Here is a 21,141-nt window from a genome sequence, read left to right as displayed (position 1 = left end):
TAAAATTTTTTTGAGGATTTTTCCATCTGTTTACCAGGGATAGTGGCCTGTAATGTTATTTTATTGTATTATCCTGTCTAGCTTCAGTATCAGGTAATGCTGATCATCTAAATGAGTTTGAAAGTGCTCCCTCCTATGCAATCTTTTGGAACCATTAAAGACGGACTATATTAATGTCTCTTTAAGTGTTTGGTAGAGTTCACCAGTGAAGCCATATCATCTTGAACTTTGCTATTTTGGGAGGTTTTTAAAGATTGTTTCAATCTCATTTGTTCTTGGTGTGTTCAGACTTTCTATTTCAGCTTGATTCAGTTTTGGGGGATTATGTTTCTAAGACTTTACCCATTTCTTCTAGATCATCCAATTTGTTGGCACATAACTGTACATGAATATCTCCTAAGACCCCTTTAACTTCTGTGGCATCAGCCCGGGCCGCTGCAGCTCCTCGCGAGAGCCCGCCAGCTGCTGGAGACCGGCAACCACCCGCGCGTCCCCGCCCCCAGGCAGCCGCCACGAGCCCCGGCGAGGACGCAGGGGCCACGCCCCTCATGCGCCAGGCGGAGCAGCCGCTCTCTGGCCCGGACTAACCGCACGGCCGTTGGCCCCGCCACAGCGCGCATGCACAAAAAAACTTTTAACGGCCCCGCCTCAGCGCGCTTGAGCTCAGCTCGAGCAGCCCCCCCGCAATGGGCCCTGAGAGCCGTTGGAGCGCCTGGTCCGCACGGCTGGCCGCTGCCTGGGCGTGTGGCGCGCGTGCGCGCAACGCGAAGCGGGAATTCGCGGCCGGGAGGTCTCCGCTTCAGGGCCTACGGCCTCAGAGCCAGGCCTGCTTTCTGCCGCCTATGTACTGGGCACCCCCCAGCGGGCATCCTGTGCTTGGTGGCCCATGCACCGCGGGGTGGCTGCCTCGCAGCCATCCTGTCTCACAGGCCTTAGGGGCAGCGGGCTGCCTCCCTAGGTTAGCACCCTGCCCCAGAGTTCAGCGGCCGCCCTCAGAGACGGGCTGCAGCTTCCCTCCAGACCTCATCAGTATTAAAAACATTTGCTCTGCCAGTGATCCCCTTAACAAGATGGAAACACAAGTTACAGACTGGGAGCAAATATTTGCAAAACATGTATCTCACAATGGACTATATCCAAAATATAAAAATAACTCTCTGAGAACACTCCTGGCTCAGAGCTCTAGACCCACCCGGGAAACCCTCGGGGTTCTTCCACGGGCCTGGTGCACTAGGTGTCCCCTTCATGGCACCTGCTGAGTGCATGCAGGTTTCCCGGTGAGCACGCCTCTGGGTGGAGGGTGGCGGGCACACCCTGCTCAGTGAGCATGGCGCTCTGACCTGGATCCACACGGGGCAAGGGGCCAAATAAAGTTGCATAGCAGGCAGTGTAGGAAGAGCTTTACTCCCTCCCCTCCTCTTCTGGAGGGAATTTTGCAGAATTTGAGCTGGCAATGAAAAAAACAGGCGGCAGAAGCCACTTTGGGACTAGAGTTTGTAATGCATTCCAAGAGCCTCCAAACACCAGTCCAGCCTGTTGCAAGGTGGGTACAGGGTCTCAACTCCGCAACCTCACCTACCGCACTGAAACCTTATGTGCACACGTGATCTCCCCAGTCTGCTGCTCTTCTCTGACTGGGAGGAAGATCCTCTGTCTGCTAAGGCCTGAGACCCAGGTCTGCAGATTTTTGTTTGCTCAAAAGACACCTGCCCCTGACCTTCCTGCAGGAATGGTCAGAAATCAGAGTGCAGACGATTGTCATCTCGCCCTTGCATGGCTGGTGTTTTCAAACACATTTGGGCTAACAATTCTATCTGCTTCTGGAGCCTGGGCTTTTTGATGGAGTCATACAAAAAGGGATGTGGAATTGGGATGAGATAATTTTTCCACAATGCAGTTTTCCAGTCCGTGGTCCTGAGAAGAATAAGCACATCCTACATCAAAGCCGTGAGGGAGAAACTTGTCCACATTTGGTGGAGGAAGCAAGAGGGAAGCCTGCTTTTCATGAGTGTCTCAGTACCATACTTTGCTTCATCATCCCTCTGAGTATGAAGTTACTTGGTGAAAAATCATCTAAGGTTTCCCATGATAAAAACCCAAGTCCTGGGAGACGACTGCAAGTTGTTCTTTCTTCAATCCCCAGCAGGAGGTCTGTTCAATAAAGCTCATTGTGACTTGCTTGCAAGGTTGTAAGTATCTGCAAATATATCAGAACATAAATGAATTTTCACCAGAAGAGAAAATGGAAGGAATGAAAAAATAAGAAGAGAATGCATTTGCCTTTGGCCACACAGTACATGTCTGAGAAGGTCTGCACAATCAGATCACACTGGTTCCCGGTGGACAGAGATCTGGGCTGCTGGGAAAGAGGCGGGAGGAGGACTTGCCGCTGTGCTTTCCATGTTTGCAATGGACTGTGAATCATGCAAAGGTCTTACTTGTGTGAGATAGTGCATTAAAATAATTAAAAAGGTAAAAACGTATTTAGCAGGAGCGTGATGACCCGAGAAAAGCAAAGGAGGAATTTCTGGTCTTGGACGTGGAGGCTGCAGGGCCTTTCTTTGATGGGCTGGGGCTTTCCAGCAACGGGGGCCTGGCTGGGGTCTGCAGGGCCTCCCCAGACAGCGCTGGGGATGAACGGGCTGCTTCCTAAAGCGTGATGTGCACAGTGCACCAAACAGTCCGCGGCTGCACAGACATCCCCATGTGAAACGAGCAGTTGGTGGAGGAGGCTGCCCGTGGCCATGAGTACCTGGGTGCTTATCAGAGCACACGTTCCCATAGGTTCAGAAAGCCTAGCCTCTGTGGAAGTCAGTCATGAGCGGTAGGAAGCCGTGGGTCCCCAGCCACAAACTAGGTCAATGGACACAGAATGAAAATAGTGGGAACAACAGCTAGGACCTTGGTGCTGTGAGCGTGAAAAACGATTTGTAAGCGGCCAAGAGAGGCACCCACCGAGGGGGTGGCCCTGTAAGCTGGAAAAGCACCTGTGCTCTTGCCCACCTGCCAGAGTGCCCATGGAATGCCTCCCCCTCCCTCCTGCCTCAAGCCCGCCTGCCCTCTGCCCCTCCCCCACTGCAGAATGTCTGGACCCCCGTACATTCTAGGCCTGTTTAGATTCCAACTTGCCCTCCCTGAGTGGGATTCTGAGCAGTTGGTGGAGGAGGCTGCTCTCTCGGACTGGACTGGGCTCTCAATGTGGAACGGCCAGGCAGCTGCAGTCGGCTCTCAGCCCGTGAGGATGACTCCAGGAGGAGGTAAGGCCTGAGGGCTGGGTGGCACTGTTTCAGGGGCCCCCCACCCACCGGTCCCTGGGATTCAAATGTGACTCTTATCCAGGCACAGTGGTTAGACCATCAAGGGAGGAGAGAGCTCCGGGCCCGAGGGTATCTCACCTGGGAGGTGGGGGGGCCTCTGGGAACCTGAGGAGGCCCTGGGAAGGTGGCTTCTGTAGGTGGGTCAGGTGACACAAGGGAAGTGCCCTGAGCAGGGAGAAGGGATGGCCACCAACACGCTGCTGCTTCCTAGAAGGGAGGCAAGCCATGGGCCCTGCGTTTGGGGAGGCTCTGGTGGTGGCTCGCAGGGATCCCAGGAAAGCCCGGTCCTGAGTCCTTCTCCTGGGCACACGGCTGGCCCCACGATGTCGTCCCAAGGGATCTGGAGTGGACTTTACCAGACCCCACAGTGCCCTAGGAGAGGTAAAGAGGCTTGGACTGAGCCAGAAAATTGTCCAGGGTCCCTGTCTGTGGCCAAGTCTGCAGGCACATGTCCTCTCCACGAGCAAGGCCACAGTGTCCCCTGACTGCTGGAGCCCAGGCCTCCCGCCCTCCCTCCAGCCAGAGCTCCTCTCCTCTGGGCAGTGGGCTGTTCTTGGGCTCAACAGGGACAGGGCAGCCGGGTGACGCCAGCAGGATAGGGCTTGGGTTCCTGAGTCATCCTGAATCCTTCTCCCTGTGAGGAGACTCAGTTGTATAGAGCCACTTCCTCCTGGTGCCTGCGGACCAGCTGGCTCTGACCCCCCCCACGAGAATGTCCCTGAGCTTGGTCCTCCCTGAGCACGCTCGGTGCTGGGGAGGTGCAGCCAGGCCACCCACACTCCTTCCCTGCACCCTCCTCAGCTCGCATCCCCGAGAAGGCTGGCGCCACGGCCCAGCCCGCCACCGCCCAGGCGCACCGATACCAGCGGAGCCCGCACACCGAGGCGCTGATTGAGATCCCTCCTGAGGCCGTGACCGACGGCCTAGACATCACGGAGGGGCCGCTGGGGCCTGGCGGCCCAGCTGAGGGGGCGCCTGGTGGAGAACGGGGAGACGAGAGCTCCGGGCCACCACTGGGAGAGGAAGGCGACTACCCAGACCCGGGTCTCCTTACCTACCTTGACAAACTTTGTGCCGAGGACAAATACTTCCTTGCCAAGGTGGGCTGGCCCTGGCCTGGGTGCCACAAGATTTTGGGAAGCAGCACTCCTACCACCCAGGTCTGGGTGGTGCCCAGGGAGCAGGGATTAAGTTTGTTTCTTATTCCTGAGCTCTGGGGTGTGTGTGTGTGTGTGTGTGTGTGTGTGTGTGTGTGTGTGTGTGTGTGTGTGTGTGTGTGATGGTGGAGGTGCACATGTAGGTGTTTAAATGTGTGTGTGTGTGTGTCTGCGTGGGTGAGCCAGGGGTGTGCATGTTGTTGGTGTGCATTCTGGTGTGTGCGTGTCTGCACATAAGTACGTGTATATATACTTGTGTGAGTGTGCATATGTTTGTGTGCGTGTCTCTTGTGGGGTGTGTGGCATGCACATATATATGTGTGTATATGCTGTGTGTGTGCATGTGTGCCTGTGGTCGGGGACTGTGACCACGTCTTTCCAACACCCCCTTGTTGTGGACGATGGGGCTGGCCTCTGCTTTTCCCTTGCCCTCCGGGTCCTCTGGGTGCCCAGGAGATCCCCTCCAAGGGTGCTCACAGCCTCTTGCTTCTGTGCCAGGTGGACGTAGTGCTGCACCCACGCTTCCTTGTGGAGTTGCTCTCCCCACATCCCGAGCTGGACCTCTTGGCCCTCACTGAGGAGCTGGAGAAGGAGGAAGGACTGTCCATCTTACAGGTGAGCTGGGAAAGGGAAGGAGACAGGTGAGCCCGGCGAGGGGGCAACCCAGGTGAGCCAGGGCAGGGGACCCCAGGACAGGATTCCTTCCTGACTGCCCCCTGCGTTGCATGGCAGGAGTGGCTGGGAGGGCCTCTCTGAGGGTGGGGGCCGGGCAGGAGGATTGCAGGGAGAGGATGGGGAGCAGGGGAGGTAAGGGAGGACGCAGGCCGGGGTACCAAGCTGGGAGGTGAGGTTGGCAGGAGAGCCACAGCAGCTGTCGCTGGCATGGCACCTCCTCCCCCTCAGGCCGCCTCACGGTCCCCTCTCTCCTCACAGCTGGAGCACAGGCGACTCCTGGAACTGAGGCAGGAGGAGGAGGATGTGCAGGCCTCCCTGAGTCACGGCGCACCCCGACTGGACTCAAGGCCTTCTGTGTCTGAGGCCGGCCAGTCTCCCCAGAGGCCAGGCCTCAGCCCCGCTGGCCCTCCAGCTGCCAAGGCCAGCAGGCAGCCCCCGTGTGCAGGCACAGCTCCTGCTGAGAAGACACCCCTGCCAGGGGCCAGCCTCGGGGACGCTGGGGGGCCAGCCTTGGGTCTGGGTCTGGGCTGCCCCTCACAGGCCCAGAAGAGAAAGGGGGACCCTTTTGTCCCAGAGAGGTCTAAGAAGCGGCCCTGCAGCCAGTAGGGAGGAGCCGGCCCTCCAGGGCAGCTTCGGGCTCCTCCACACCCCAGTCCTGATCCTGGCTGCTGGGGGACAGGGAAGGTGGGGTGGGAGAGGAGGGAGGGCAGGGCCCCTGTGGGTGGCTGGTTGGGGGTGGGTGGGATAAAAGGGTGGTGGGAGAGGTGTGGGGTGGTGGGGGGGTTCAGCCCATTTGGGCGTTGTATGTAAATAAAGCCTATTTTGTTAGGAAATGCTCTGGGCTTCTCCGTGGGAAGGGGCGCCAAAAGCAAGAAGGTCCCAGGCTTTGGGATCCAAGGCAGCGTCCCCATTCCTCCTCCAGATTTATGTGCATTCTCCAGATGGCTCCCGACTGCCCCCCGCCCCCATAAACCCCCAGCCCCACCCCTACTCTGGAGGCCACTCTTGGGGGTCCCCAGGATACAACGCCATCACAGGACCCCAAACGTCTAAGGATGGCAGCTGCTTTGGCCCTGTGCCCTCTGCAGCAACAGCTGACTTCCTGCAGAGAGCCTGCAGACAGCCCTTGTCTAGAGGGGGCCCTCCACTTCTCGCTGAAGTGCGCTGGTGGGCTGGTGGGGCGCTGAGGGATGCTCAGGCATCTGGGTCTCCTGAGCGGTGAGCAGAGAGGAAAGGCATGTCATGAGGGGACAGGCTCCACAACCAACGTAGAAGGCCCATCCTCTGGCCTCCATGGGCACATGAAATGTGTGGGCTCGTGGACAGTCCCTCTACCTTGGTGAGTACAGAGAGGGTATCGGATCGGGAGGAGAATCGGGGCCCTCCTGTACGTGGAGCTCCCTGATTTTAATGTGATCAGGAAGATACTGTGGTGAGAGTACAATCTTCTGAAAGGATGTCAGAACCCTTTACTAGGGCAATGATGTGAGAAAGCTATTCTCCCACGTTGTACAGATGGTTAAACTCGTTCCAGAAGGCAATTTGGCAATTTATACCAAGTGCCACACTAACCCCACAGTTGTGTGTTTTTTAGATGGAAATGATAAAAAAAAATGTTTTTTTAATTATATGCATTGATGTCAGGCTAGCTACAGCAACCAATACTTCTATGTGAAATAGCCAACAAACAGAAATAGTGAATTAAATTTGCTACTTCCACATCTGGGAATATTAGCCTCCTGTCTTTAACAACAAAACATTTTGGAGAAATATGTATTTTTACATACATATAATGGAGGCAAGTGAAAAAGTAATTAAAAATATTTAATGATGATTGTAATTAGTACATAATTCATATGAACTTAGGCACAGACTACAGAGAAGCCAGTCAAAGGGAAAGGGGGCTGGGGTCACAGGGCGCTGCCTGTGTCTGAGTCCTAAGCTTCCTTTTTGGAGTTGTACTGTTTTCATGAGGGGAAAAAAGGAGGGTGGGTGAGAGAAGGACACTGACTACAACTTCCTTCTCTCCCCTCTAAATTGGTTTTCACTATCTTTCTAAATGGGTTTGGCTAACTTTTTTTCAAGTTTGCTGTTCTGTTTTGATCATAGAAGTACTCTGAGAAGTAAAAGGATAGATTTAGATACCAATAAAGTTAGCAGATTAAAACAGGCTGAATAACTATAAGCTGGTGATCTAATGGGCAGCGTGTGACTATACACTAACACAGCATTGTATGCTTGAAATGTGCTAAGAGAGTGGATTGTGTTACATACACAGGAGAGGTAACTGTGAGATTGCACAGGGGTTAACTAGCTTGGCTGGGGGCATCAATCCACAGTGCGTAGGTATATCAAAACATGTTTTACTCCTGAAATATACATAATGATTATTTGTCAATTATAGCTCAAGAAAGCTGAAAAAATAAAAGCACTCCATTCTCACTGCAGAAATTTGGAAAGACACTTAACAGTCTCAAGAAACAAAATGGCCACAATGCTGACACCCAGTGACAAATTAGATTGATATTCTACCAACTGCCTTTCAGTCTAGGAGCTGGACTTAGCTGACTTCTGAGCACCTCTGGAACACATCTTTAAATAAGGCTTTAGACAACTAAATTAGGTGACTAAATTAGTACACCTGCACTTTTAAAACACAAAAAAACCCAAACCTTAAAACTATAAAGCATGTTGAGTAAGTCATTTCCTGCATAGGAGAACTGCCCTTTCTACTTTGTATCATGAGCTTACCTGCTAAGACTTTTCCACAGCTTTCCAAAAGCACTGCTGACACTCAAAAAAATGTAATGCACTTTCCTCTTTCCTAAAGGACCTGCCTCCCTGCCAGGGCTGCACCTTCCCGCAGCGCCCTGTGCTCTGCCCAGGGAGGGCCAGCAGAGATCATGCCAGGTCCTGTCATCAGCCAGCATGTGTGCGCCCCGGATGCTGAGCCACACTTTCAGGTCATAAGAGAACTTCCTCTCCAGGTTGGTCTGGTTCTTCTGGAACTGGAGGACATCCCGCTGCGGCTTTCCGTAGTTCTTCTGCAGGGCCTTGAACTGGTCTGAGCCAAGACGAGGAGCACAGGTCACCAGCATGGCCGTCATGACAAGGACAGACATGTCAAAACCCAGGCATCAGAACAGTGGCCAGGGGCACCTGAGAGAATGTGGGGGTGGCGGTGGGCGCTGAGGAAGGCCTGAGATCACGGCCCCTCCCTAGGACCACTGCAGCCCAGCGTGAAGGATCAGCAACTGCACCAGAACCTGCTCCTTCATTCTTTCCCAAACATCTCCCTCAAATCTTTTTTTAGCTCCAACCATTAAAATGCATCAGGACCCTCTATTCACCAGTTTCTTTCTTAGACACCACAAATCCTGAGCTGTCCCCCAGGTCATGCACACCCGGCGCCCCCTACCCCCGGCAGACTCATCCTTTGGTCAGTGACATGCTGATCCCGATGTCTAGTCAGATAAACAGCCACTTCTGCCAAACCTTCCTTGTCTTGGCTACCAGGCTGCCCACCAGTATCCTCACCTGGTCACTTGTTCCCAGCCAGCCATTCTGACGTCCCATGTTCATTAATCCTCTGACCCCTCGATCTGGGGAAGAGCAGCTTTCTTTGAGGAAATTCATCAGCCCTGGCCCTGCTGCCCTGATGATTTGTCTCCTACCAGCTCTGCAGGAAAAGCAGCAGCTGACAACAGGCGAGGCTGGGGTGACAGGGAGGTGACACCAGCAGGGTGGGCAGATGGCAGCAACCAGGCCCAGAACACAGCCCTGTGGCCCCAGCCCTTGCCTCATAATGCTAGGTCTACAGGCTCTCTGGGGGGAAATAAAATTAAATAGAAGTGAAGGGGTCAAGATCTGTGGATACACAGCAACAAGGACCCACCTCAAAGGCAGGTACTGACAAGGTGGAGAAGACAAACTGCAGGATGGAGAAGGGGCTGGATGCCTGAGGCCAAGTGGGCACAGCGGCCGGGACACCTGGAGAGAGGGCAGGGCTGCATCTGGACTGTGCTGGTCTAGGGACCTGCATTTGTCCACACCATAGACATGCACGCTCCGGAGAGTACGCCTTACTGACTGTAAACTACACTTCAATGAACCCAGCTTAAAAGAGGCACATTCCACACTCAGACCAAGTACGGGGCAATGGAGAAGTGCTCAGCACTAAGGGGAGATCTGACATCAGTAACACGGATGGCTCTCAAAAAGGGGCCAGATGAACAAGGGTACAGACAGTCTGATTCCAAGCACATAAAGCTGTGAAAAATGCAAACTGAGCTACACATTCAGAAGGCAGATCAGAGGCTGCTCGCGAAGATGACCAAGGGGCACTGAGAAGCTTCTGGCAGTGGTGGGTATATTGACTACATTGATTTTAGCGGTGGTTCCCTGAAGGGTACATATGTCAAAATTCCTCAAATTGTGCACTTTAAATATCTGTAGTTCATAGTATGTGAATCATGCCTGATTAAAGCAGCTTAAAAATACTTAAAGAGCACACTGAGGTTTCAGTTGTAGTTACCCTCAGGCTCCATATGGCCTGCTCTACCCTCTTTCCCCCGGAGTCAGTTTGGTGACCATGATTCCCTGCTGTCTCCCACCTCTGACAGGCCTGGAATGGCCTCTGAGATACAGCAAGGCCTGGGTGCTTTGGCTTCCCGGGAATTAGGAACTGCCTTAGGGCTGTTTTCTTTCCCAGGGGCCCCACCAGTGGCCTACAGATATCCAGGACTTCTAGGCATGTGAAAAGGGACTTCCCCAGGGGAAACGAGATCCCATGTGGAACTTAGAAGGAGGGCTGGAGGCTCTGGCCCTGGGACGCCTTCCCCGTCTCTTTGCAGCCAGGGGCCCAGTACGGGTCAGTGGCTGAAGTTCTCTGTGGAAATAGGCCAGATGGCAGCCGGATCCGCAAACATGAATCCCGTGGTCATGGTCCATGGGGGCGGATCAGCAGTATCTCCAAGGACCGGAAAGAGTGGGTGCACCAGGGTGTTGTCAGAGCTGCCACTGCTGGCTACAATGTCCTCAAGGAGGGAAAGAGCGCGGTTGACGCCGTAGAAGGAGCCGTGACTGTCCTGGAGGATGATTCCGAGTTGAACACAGATTATGGGTCAGTCTTGAACGTAAATGGTGAAGTTGAAATGGATGCTAGTATCCATTCCATGAATGGAAAAGACCTGTCTGTAGGAGCTGTGTCTGCAGTCTGCTGTACAGCAAATCCCATTAAACTTGCACAGCTTGTTCTGAAACAGGCATCTCATTGCATTCTGACTGACGAAGGGGCAGCAAAATTTGCAGCAGCCATGGGGGTTCCAACGGTTCCTGGACAGCAGCTGGTCACAGAGAGAAACATAAAGCACCTAGAAAAAGGGAAGCATGAGAAAGGTGCTCAGAAACCAGGCTGTCAGAAGGATATGCTTGTCCACATCACTTGCTCTATCTTGGAAGCAAAGGCCACCTGAATCTAAAGGTTTGTGGATCGTGCGATTGCTGACATCAGAAACAGACACTGCTTTGGAATATGGGGAAGAAATAAACAGCAGAAGGACTTAGATTATTGAAAATGAGTGTAAGTCAAGAAAATGAATACTGAAGTGCCACGCACAGAAGTAAAAAAGCTGACAGGAAAAAAAGTTAAAAATCTTAAAGAAGTGATCTGTTTGCATTTTAAAAAATGAACCAGTAGAAGTCATTAGTCTTCTTCCAGCTCACCTCCCTACATTTCACCAACGGGACATCACAGTCTTTGTTCGGTAAATTTAGTTACTACTTATCAAAACAATGAAAATGAAAAAGAATATTATTCTCACCAAATCCACAACTGGAACAGTGTTAAAATTCCTGCAGCTTCATGTTCCTTACTAAAGGAAGATTTAATTGCCAATCATGAAGATTCACACACCAAATGAAACATACAGTTACTAGAATTGGGAGGGAGAGGTCAAACAAACAACAGACAGCTGATTAATACCATAAAAAGATGGTATGGCACATCCGTGTAATGAGATTATTACCTCCTCACAGTCAGCTTCCACCTACTCTACTGGTTCTAAATGCAAATTCCTCTCCAACCCTAGAACTAGTAAATCAGAAATTCTGGGGATGGAAGACAAAACTCAGGATATTAAACCCTCCACATAAAAACACTGCCTTGCTCCCATCCCTCCAGTCCTATTCCCTACACGGCCTTCTCCCTAGCTCACTTTGCCAGGCACACCGAGCTGGGTTCTACAAATGCACTCAGAATACTCACATTATACGGCATTTTCATTAGTTGTCCCTCTTCCTGGACAGTTATTTGCCATCCCAGATATTATTAAACTGTCTATTAAAATGTCACCTTCTCGATGGGGCCTCCTCTGCCTCCCCTTTATGAAATAAGAATGCCTTCTTCCTGAATGAGCCACTTCAATTTTTCACAAAGCACTTGTCACTACCTAACAGGCTATACTTTGAGCAACTAGAGGAGAACCAGGTACTCAACAGATGTTCAATAAATGTTGACTTTATGAGGCAATGGTTGCCTACAGTTGATTAGAGGAAAGAAAGAAGCTGACAAGCATGTAATGTTATTTAAGTAACTGCCAACAAAATTTCAGAGCAGAAACAAACATTCCCGCCCCACCAAGCCCAGGAGGACAGAATGCAGCAGTTTACAAGTAAAAGCCAAACAGTTCGGAGTAAATCAATCACTGGTTAGGAAGGTTAGGAAGACTTCAGAACCAAGCCCAGAAGGGATGGTAGGCTTTATATAACCAAAGACGACAGAAATTCCAGGGAGGAGACTACTATCTGCGCTAGCAGAGCAGTGGAGATGTGCTAAGTGTAGTTTTCCCAACATCTGTTTACCAGATAGAGCATTACCCTGGAGAAGAGTTAAGTGAAAAGAATGGGTAGGAAACAGGAAAAGACTTTACTTTAAGGCTTAAATACCTTTAAACAGCTTTCTGCAATGCAGGGCTTCTTGCTGACTTTAACATGTCTACTTCAATGTCCACCTCAGAGAGAAGTACGGTATGCAGTCTTGTCCTGTCTTAGCCATATAGCCTGTTTCTGTTTTGTTCAAGCACAAAGACACGCAGCCAAGTTTCACTTTTATCACTAATATTAGCAGCATTTTTATGTCCTATTTTGTTGTAACTTGACTATTAAATTAATAGTAATAATGTCTCCAACAAGCAAAGGCCCCTTTCGTTATTATATTTAAGCCAAGTCTGAAACTCCAATTCTGAATTCACAGAGGCCAACTGTCATTTATCTGATTGTTCAGTATTTGCTACACTTTGTTAAGGGTATCACAAATATTCCACTTGGGAAATAAAATCCTAAAATGTTCTTTTCAACACTCCATTCTTTATTCGATTTGTAATATGAGAACTATTTAAAGCTTATAGTACCATTAAAGTGTCTTTTTAATGCTTTTGAGAATTCTAAGTATTCTGAACTCAAGATTCAGCCCCAAGCTAAACATATTAGAAACAAATAACAAATCTACCACTGCAGCAGTGGAAGGTACTTAGTGCTCAGTAGGCCTCCCCAGCACGTTAACAATAAGAAATTATGACACCCCACTCAAAGTCAAATAACTATCAGGTACCAGAAAGCAAGCAAAGCCTTGGTCATCTGACTTCCCAGCCAGCTATCTTTTTAACACACAACACAGTGTATAAACATATTTTAATTGGGGGAACTTAAAAAGTCAATAGTGAATAATCGGAGGTGTGATAAAAGCCATGGTAAATCAATTCCAAGCCTTTATTTCCTTCTACAAAAGAGGCAAGACAAACCAAGTGTAAAAGCTAGAGATTTATTGTTATTTTGTGAATAATAAATTGTCAAATTAGTTATGACACTACCCACACTGCACATGACTGGTCACCAGTACAAGAGCTTTTAACCAGACTGAGGCGTAAGGCAGAGAGAGCACAGACACGAATAACATTCGTAACAACTTCCTCTATTTATGCCTCTACCTTGACCTTCATACACGTTTTCCTCCTGGGTAAAGTGTCAGAACACTACACTGGCTGGTGGGTAACCTGGCCTCTTGACCTTTTTCAAACAGCAAGCAACTTACAGAAATAATGGAATTTGACTTGTCTTTCCCTTGATTTTATTTGTCTGAATTCATTTTAAGTTAATTTAACATTTTTATTTCCTGTAACTGTACATGTGAGCATATAATGACCTAAGAGAATACTGAACCACAGTCAGCCAAATATGGTATTGACCCCAAAAGTTGTGTTTTAACTGGTCCTAAAAGGAATGTACAGCCCCAGCAGTTTCAGAGTTAGTCAAACAAAACTTCTTTGGGAAGGGAAGAAAATGGCTGTTAAACAACCAAAAGTACTTACTCAACATTGTTAAAACGGCTCTGTTTTTCACCCCTGAATGATAACCTCTTTACTACACTAGATGCACAGAAATCCTAACAGAATCTTGGTTGCCAGTATTATTTAGGCTGGCCCAATCCAGGATTGATATCCACCCCACCCCACCCCCAAGTTCCCCTTCTCTGAGGCTCTGAAAAGCACAATATTTAATATTTATTAATAGAACTACCAAAACACTTCAGAAACAAGTGGCTCACACATCATTTTAAATTCATATATTGCCTGTGCATGAGAAAACTGATAAACCCAAAAGATAGTTCTATTATTATATGGTGATTAAAATAACTGAAACATCAAGACACTTTCAGTGAAAGTGACATGAATCTCAATTACAAATTTTAATACCTGTTAAGCCACTTAAAGTCCTAGCAGCTTAAAGTCCTAGGCAGATGCGCTTTGGGGTTATACTACAGTGCTCCTTTAGTCTGCACAAAGATGAAGGTAATTTACAGTCAATCTGTGAATGCTGAGACAATGTTACATTATGTTGTCTGTACAATTAAATGTCCTTAAAGAGATAACCAGAATCAGCTTTTCTACTGTATCTTCAACAAACTGGACTGGCACTTTTGCTCAGAGATGTTTATCAGAGATGCTGTAAGATGCTACACAATTAGGAAGTACTCATTTTTAAAGCGTTTCCTCATCCTTACTTTTTTGGTTACAGGTGTTTTGCTCAGATAATCTATCACAGTATGTTTCTAGAAATGCAATCCCAAATGTGCATACTGTATTGTATACAAATAAAGCAAAAACTGTCAGTAGTATAAATCTTACAGCATTTTGCTTGCAAAAATACATGCCAAAGTCACAATAAGCAATACTACACCACAAATTATGGAGCGCAAATGATTTGCTTCTTTTTAATGCTTTTATTCTACATAAATTACTACCATAGGCTAATGTTTAAAAAGCAAATAAATTGGACAGATGCAGGACAAAAATCTGTTCACCCAACTATAAAAGGTGATGTTTTTAGAAATTACAATAAATGCAGAAGTGTTTGATGCATGCAGTAGCCTTAAATGAAAAAGCATTGATTCCCACAGTTAATTGAAAAATGAAACAAAACAAAACAAAAACACACACAGAGAAACCCACACATCTTACTGCACTCCACCTTAAAATGCATCATATTGGGTTTGTTTATAACAGCACAGAATTCCAAGAGTCAAAATGAAATAAAAGTGGGCATTTTAAAGATCTAAGAGCCGTTATCAAAAATAAATTACATTTTTTAAAGATACAGAAATGCTATGATGGCTGGGAGCCCAGTAACCTTTCAATAGCCGCACTGATATCACCTCCTGTTGCTATTAGTGCTTGCAAGTTCGCTTCACGGTTCAAAAATCCCATTGCACTGAGCTGTTCCAGTTGTTGCTGAAATCTGACTTCTGGATTCTGTAGCTATTAAGAGAAAAAAAAATTACCCAAGACTTTAAGGACAATCAATCCATGTCATATCTATGTAATTTTATAAATTCTTCATTACTTTTTTTGTAAGATATGCTGATCTACTAAGCTATTAAAAGCAATGGCCTCTCTTGAAATGTATTCCAAGATGAAATGTATTCATATTTAAAAGTCCATTAGCACCTTATTTTGTTACTTTAAATAGTCTAATTTAAACAATCATGTTGAATAGATCATATAATTCTGCTTAAAATTATACACCTCAACCCTTAGGTATGTTTAAAAAGGTCATGAACATACAGGAAAATACAAAAATACGTATGAAAATAGTTTAGAATGAGATGATTTGTTTTTATAGTTATTGACCAACTAGGTAATTATAAAAGCCAATGTCCTCATGTATAAAACTCTGAAGTCCTAATGAGGCTTAGAATGTCGATTCAATTTCTGCATTGCCTAGTCAAGGCTTTAGAAAAGAATTTCAGTTTCAGGCCCACACACAGGCTATACTCCTGACAATTCAGTTGCCTCAAATCTTCCTTCAGAAATGAAGTAACACAACACTGAAATGATCCCTGAATCCTGGCCAATCGGATAATGGCAGGCCGATTGTTTGACCTATATAACAATTCTGTCCACTACCTAAAAATCTTTTTTTCCTTAGTAATTCCATGACTATTCACAACCAGAAGCTATCCTATCTGGAATACAAACACCTGCAAAATGATAAAAATGTGTCCTGTTTATTATATGTATATAAAATTTAAAATCAGAAAGCATTTTTACCGTGAAAAAGTTCTGGGGAAACCTACTGTAACAGGTTTGAACTGGCTATCATCTTTGTACAATGGCAGATTCTTAATGTTCTTGCTTCTGCAAACACTGGCTTTACTAAGCACCCACATTTTGTAGCCATATTGGAGAGGTGTAAATATGTAACACAAGTTACCAGAGGAGGTAGCAGGGGGTGGCGTGACATAGCTAGAATTTTTCTTTTTTAAATTAAAATACAAAGATTAGATAGAATAAAGTTGTTCAGTAGATATTTGGGATAATCAAGTTTCTATTCCTCTGTGACAAACTTTCATGAAATATATTTCAAATAATTTTCAAACAGTGACTCCCGGAAAAAGCATTTTAAAAGGCAACTTACAAAAATAGTAAGACAAAAAGTTGTAGTATTTCTTCCCTATAACATTTCCTTTAGTGTCTAATATAGTACCAAAGTTAACAATTTTTATAATGATTGCTTTAGAATCACTATCTTTAAGATTGTGCTTGCTTTTCATTATAGTCTAAACCCTAAAAGACTACTCTCCTTTTTTGGTGGGATACAGGGAAGATTTCTAAATTTTTAACATTAAGGAATGCAAAATGTGAACAAAAAATAACCATTACCTGAGGATTCACTCCAGCAAGAGCCTGTAGCATTTGTTGGATAAATTGCTGGTGTCCAGGTTCGGTGGTTCCTGCAGTGGGACTTGAGTTTTCACTGGGTGCAGAGCTAGACCCGTTAGTTCCTGAAGAGCCTCCAGTGTTTCCTAATGTTCCCAGGCCAGGAGTAAACCTACAGAAAGCACAAACTGGTAATAAATCCAAGCTCCTGCAAAACAAGAGGCCAGACTGGTGGTAAACCAGCTACATTTTAATGTAACATTAGTAAAGTTATCTTCTTAAAATGAATGTTTTTAACTTTGAAAACTGTCTTAAATACAATATCCAAAAAAAGGCAGAATGATATAAAGCCTGAAATTCTCGGAAAGAGAGTAACCGCTTTGCACTTTCATAGTCTTTCCCAAATAAGCTTACCCTGGGATGAGGCCAGGGGCTTCTGTCGCTAAGGTCTGTAAACCCTGCTGAATCTGTAACAAGGCCTGCATTGCTCTAGGGTTTGACATTGCCGATAACGTATCAGGATTCTGCATCTAAGGAAGAAAGAAAACCAGTGGTTACGAGGGAATTAAAATCAGTGAAGATAAAATTTACGTTTTCTTTCTGTCTGGAGAAAATCTAAAACCTTATTCCTAGACACTGGTAATCCATAACTCTTTCCCCAGATAAACACAAGAACCTCCTCCTGGACAACAAACCTAGCGTGCAAATTGTTACTTGACCTCCTCCAAAGTCCATCATGAAAGCCATTTTTCATAATGAAAGACAGTCAGGAGCTACTCTGGAAGCCACGACTGTTCCCATTCTCCAACAGAAGATAAAAAGTATTATTTCTAAAAGAATACCTTCAAATGCACAATTTATATAACACAGTAATATTGTCAAAGCCAAGTGTTACTCTGCTGCAGATACAACATTTTACAAGTAAGATGCACTCTAAAGGAAGAGTTCCAAACTTGAAGTTAATACCTGTGCCCAGAGTTCTGCTTCACTACTTCCAAGTATACACCACCTGACTGACCAAAAAAGACGCTTACATCATTTCACTCCATCAAGGACACTGAGTAACCTTGGCTAATGGTTTACAGGCCTGAGAATTTTTGCATATTTAAAAGCCCTAGAACTACCAGTTTCAAAACAACAAAACTGACTTCTCTTTTAGCATTTTTAAATAAAATACCATGGCAATATCGACTATTTGTTTTATAAGGAAACCTTCCACATATGAAAACACTGACAATTTTAATCTTGCTAATTCCGAGTTGGAGGAAATGAGATCTACTCCTTGGAAAATAAGCAATCTATTAATTTGGATGAATTAAAACACTACAAAGAAAACAAACGTGTAAAATAGGGCAGGATAGCTCTTTCCTGTTACTTGAGATCAGTTAAACCATAAAGAGCAACTTGACACAATGAAGCACTTCAAAAAGTTAGTAAAGTGAAAGGAAATGGTTTATGGTATTAACAAAGCAGCCAAAATCGTAAATCCTCAAAAGCAAAAACAAAATGGTCCTTTCCAGATTTTATGTTTAAGAAATGTAAGCAAAAGATCAGCAATGAAATGGGGCTCAGTTAAGATCAAGCTGAATTCTCTGCAAACTGACAGCATTATCAGACTATTCTGTTTTGCTATCAGCCAGAGAAGAGCAAGGAAAATGTTTATCATCACACTTTTTCAAGCAAATCATTACTGAAGATAGCTAGCATCTTTTCTAACTCACTGGTTGAAGGAAAGTTGGGAGCTGTTGTCTCATTTGTTCTTGAAGCTGAGGATTTCCAGCAAATAAGGGATAATTCAGCATCATCTATGGGGCAAGTGTTCAAACAATTTTAACTGGAAATATCTGAAAGAAGTAATGTACCTTAATAGTCTACTTTCCCCCAAGTGCCTAACCCTGGCACTTAAAAGGAAGGTAGAGCATGTATAAAAAAGGAGAAGGGAAGATACTGTCCACAGAGGGATCTCCCAAAAATAAAAAAAATAAAAAAAAAAGAAGCATCTCCTCTCTCAACGAGAATGGTGATTATGATAATGACATGCAATATCCTAAAAAATAAAAGCAATAATTTTCTTAGACATTTCCTAGAGCAAAGGTATTTGCCCTTGAAAGAAAAGTGGGAATAACTGACATTCATGAGGATACATTTCTGCTACACTGACAGAATAAACATAAGCATCAATACATGAAACTATACATGGCTTGCTTAGACACCTCAACACACAAGTGGCAAAAACAGGAAAAATCCAGATCTGGAACCACTCTACCTGCCTACTACAAAACAGCTAACTATTAGGTCCAGAAAAATAACACCACAGAACAGCAACAAACTTGCCAGAGAAGGGAGCTGCTAGGTGACAATCCAGCCTAGGACTAGCACCAACAGATCTCTGGGGAAAGTATTAAAATGCGTGGAGACCTGAAAGATGTAAATCCATTTGCGAACACCAAGATTAGCCTTTGCATTTCACCTCACCAACACCAGAGATGAGAAAAGTGGCATGCCTCCTAACCTTCAAAAATAGGTGTTAGAATTAAAAAGTCACGGTCAATATTAACATGTCAGATACCTGAAAATATTACAATACACAATCAGCATAACCAGAAACTAGTAAATTCCCATCGCTTTGAAAAAGTCAAATTTTTTATCAGTTTTTCTAGATCAAGTGAAAAGTCAGCTAGCAATGATTTACTGATAGCCTATTTACTGGTCCAAAGTCTGGGGGCTGGGTAGGGTGATGACCCTTGCCCTCAAGTAGTTAACCAGATTTGAGAGTAATTACATGTAAATACTGAAGTACAGAGAATTTCTGCCTCCTTCTTTAGTTTATCCAATGTTGCCAATTGAATTGTTTAGTTAGTATCAACAAAATAAGTAAAGCAGGAGTAAATCTCACAATTTTTATGGATATACAGTATTTATTTCAAAGTGATCAATAAATTCACAGTAAATAAGTAATACCTACTTGAGATCAACCAACCTGCTTCTTTATTGGCTCCAGTCAAATACTTTTTATTAACAATATATCAATTAAGTCATCACAGTATCTTTCAGGATTCATGTCATTTGAAAAAACATGTCATATTAAGCTTACTCTTCCTCAGAAAATCGTCTCTCATTTCTTTAGGCTATTTTCCTAACTTACTGTTTATATAACAATAGTTCTTACACTAAGACTTTTCTGAATGTCTAAAAATCAAAATCAGAATAGAGAAACTACAACTTTAATCCATAACCTGAATACACTGCAAACATTTCTGAATTCTCTATAAGGACACTTGTATCTAGCCTTCTTTGTTGACATTTTGCTTTAGAGTGGAAAAAATTGTATAGCATTGCTCAAGTCACTTCATAATGTAAAATTGTTAGTTTAAAGGGCTGAGAATGTGCTTGTTAAAGTCAAAATTTTAAAGCAAGCTGTACATTCAATGCTAATTACTAACTGGTCAAATATACATTTAAAAACATACAAGTAGGATCACTCAACATACATATTTTCAGACTTATTTTATACGAAAGTGCTGTAATCAGTAAGTTGCATTTAATACTAATAACTCAGTCTGATAATTTTCATATGAATAAAACAATCTTTCATAAAGTGTACCTACAATATGCAAAATTAAGAGTACACAAAAATTCACCTAAAACCTTATTATTTCCAATTCCACAAATTTTAAGAGGGCAAAAGTTATTGCTGAGGATTTTAATTCAATGGTATCAGCCACCTATCTACTTAAATAGATACAGGTCCACGCTTCAGAAGATAAAAACCATTTCGTTTGACATAATAAAGGGAATACCTTTAAAAGCTTTAAACATTTTGGAAATGGGAATAAACTACAAAAGAAATGATTTCAAATTCCTAACACTCTACAGGAACCATTTTTAATAAATAGCAAATATAGACTATAGATGATCAAGCTTATTCACATTCTCCCATATTTTCCAAACCCAAAATGGATTTAAAGGGTATACATCAGAATCACCTACGGACTTGTGTAGGGGCTGGGGTTGGGTTTGGGGGTACAGGTGAGGGAGGGGGAGACCCCATGTAATTATACCAGAATCTCTCAGGATTGGGCCAGAAGTGATCCTAAATGTTCAGCGAGGGCTGAGAATACACTCATTTTCTTAGTTATGGTCTCTTCAGAGACAAGTTGGCAAATGAATAAATTAATGTACGCTAAGTGGGGCCAGAGGGACATCATAATGGAAAGAATAAGAACACCATTCCCACTAATCTCTCTCTGCCTTTAATAAACAAATTCAGGCTATTTTATAACTGCCATTTTGAACATGACTATTACTCAGAATCAGTGTAATCTAATAAAATCATTTCAAATATATTAACACTGTTCTTAATCACTTTCAAGATTTACATTTTATTGAAGAATTTATCTTCAAGAGAGAGCAATCCAAAACTTTTGCATTCAATTCCTCATTCAACCTAAGTAGATACAAAGTAAATGTGCACTTTTTCTAGCCAGTGAATAGAGGAGATGAAGGTGTTTTAATTATATATGAAGTATTAACTTACTGGCAAGTAACAAACTGCCCAAAAAATTGGAGATGCAGTTTACCTACTTTTCTAGTGCATTAAGGTACCACACACAAATGTGCCAAGATCACAATTATTTGATTAGGCTATTTCAATTCACACTGCCCAGTTCTTTTTCATATAATTACAAACTCACTTCTGCAGCAAGGTCAGGGTTCTGGCTTAGTGACTGCATCATGCTTCTCATGTATGGGACAGACAACATATTTTGCATAAGTTGT

At 44.9% G+C, this 21,141-nt stretch overlaps 2 protein-coding genes and 1 pseudogene across 2 annotated transcripts; 2 read left to right on the top strand and 1 right to left on the bottom strand.

Annotated features, from left to right (window-relative positions):
- Positions 1-1,309: 1,309 nt before the first annotated feature.
- On the top strand, positions 1,310-5,808 carry LOC140845058 (NUT family member 1-like). Its single transcript, XM_073218669.1, has 4 exons — positions 1,310-3,257; positions 4,119-4,417; positions 4,973-5,089; positions 5,408-5,808. The coding sequence occupies exons 1-4, from the start codon at positions 3,023-3,025 to the stop codon at positions 5,753-5,755; spliced, it is 999 nt and encodes a 332-aa protein (XP_073074770.1). The 5' UTR covers positions 1,310-3,022; the 3' UTR covers positions 5,756-5,808.
- Positions 5,809-6,808: 1,000 nt separating this feature from the next.
- On the top strand, positions 6,809-11,406 carry LOC108387792 (isoaspartyl peptidase/L-asparaginase pseudogene; annotated as a pseudogene).
- Positions 11,407-12,954: 1,548 nt separating this feature from the next.
- On the bottom strand, positions 12,955-18,182 carry LOC140847715 (ubiquilin-1-like). The gene is made up of 4 exons (XM_073228707.1): positions 18,084-18,182; positions 16,777-16,892; positions 16,366-16,534; positions 12,955-14,961 (listed from the first exon to the last, which is right to left on the bottom strand). Exons 1-4 carry the CDS (start codon positions 18,165-18,167, stop codon positions 14,809-14,811), a joined length of 522 nt encoding a protein of 173 aa, XP_073084808.1. The 5' UTR covers positions 18,168-18,182; the 3' UTR covers positions 12,955-14,808.
- Positions 18,183-21,141: the final 2,959 nt, after the last annotated feature.

Source organism: Manis javanica, chromosome 2 (genome assembly GCF_040802235.1).
Source record: "Manis javanica isolate MJ-LG chromosome 2, MJ_LKY, whole genome shotgun sequence".
Taxonomy (NCBI): Eukaryota; Metazoa; Chordata; class Mammalia; order Pholidota; family Manidae; genus Manis; species Manis javanica.
Note: the sequence above shows the minus strand (reverse complement) of the source record. Positions and strands in the feature narration are given on the sequence as shown.

What these genes read in the sequence shown, in the direction of transcription:
- LOC140847715 (XM_073228707.1), bottom strand. Translation starts at nt 18,167, where the DNA reads ATGATGCTGAATTATCCCTTATTTGCTGGAAATCCTCAGCTTCAAGAA. An exon ending in TCCCAACTTTCCTTCAACCA is followed by an intron (nt 16,893 to 18,083) that starts GTGAGTTAGAAA and finishes TTTCTTCCTTAG; the next exon opens with ATGCAGAATCCTGATACGTT. An exon ending in GCCCCTGGCCTCATCCCAGG is followed by an intron (nt 16,535 to 16,776) that starts GTAAGCTTATTT and finishes TGCTTTCTGTAG; the next exon opens with GTTTACTCCTGGCCTGGGAA.
- LOC140845058 (XM_073218669.1), top strand. Translation starts at nt 3,023, where the DNA reads ATGCCTCCCCCTCCCTCCTGCCTCAAGCCCGCCTGCCCTCTGCCCCTC. An exon ending in ACAAATACTTCCTTGCCAAG is followed by an intron (nt 4,418 to 4,972) that starts GTGGGCTGGCCC and finishes CTTCTGTGCCAG; the next exon opens with GTGGACGTAGTGCTGCACCC. An exon ending in AAGGACTGTCCATCTTACAG is followed by an intron (nt 5,090 to 5,407) that starts GTGAGCTGGGAA and finishes CTCTCCTCACAG; the next exon opens with CTGGAGCACAGGCGACTCCT.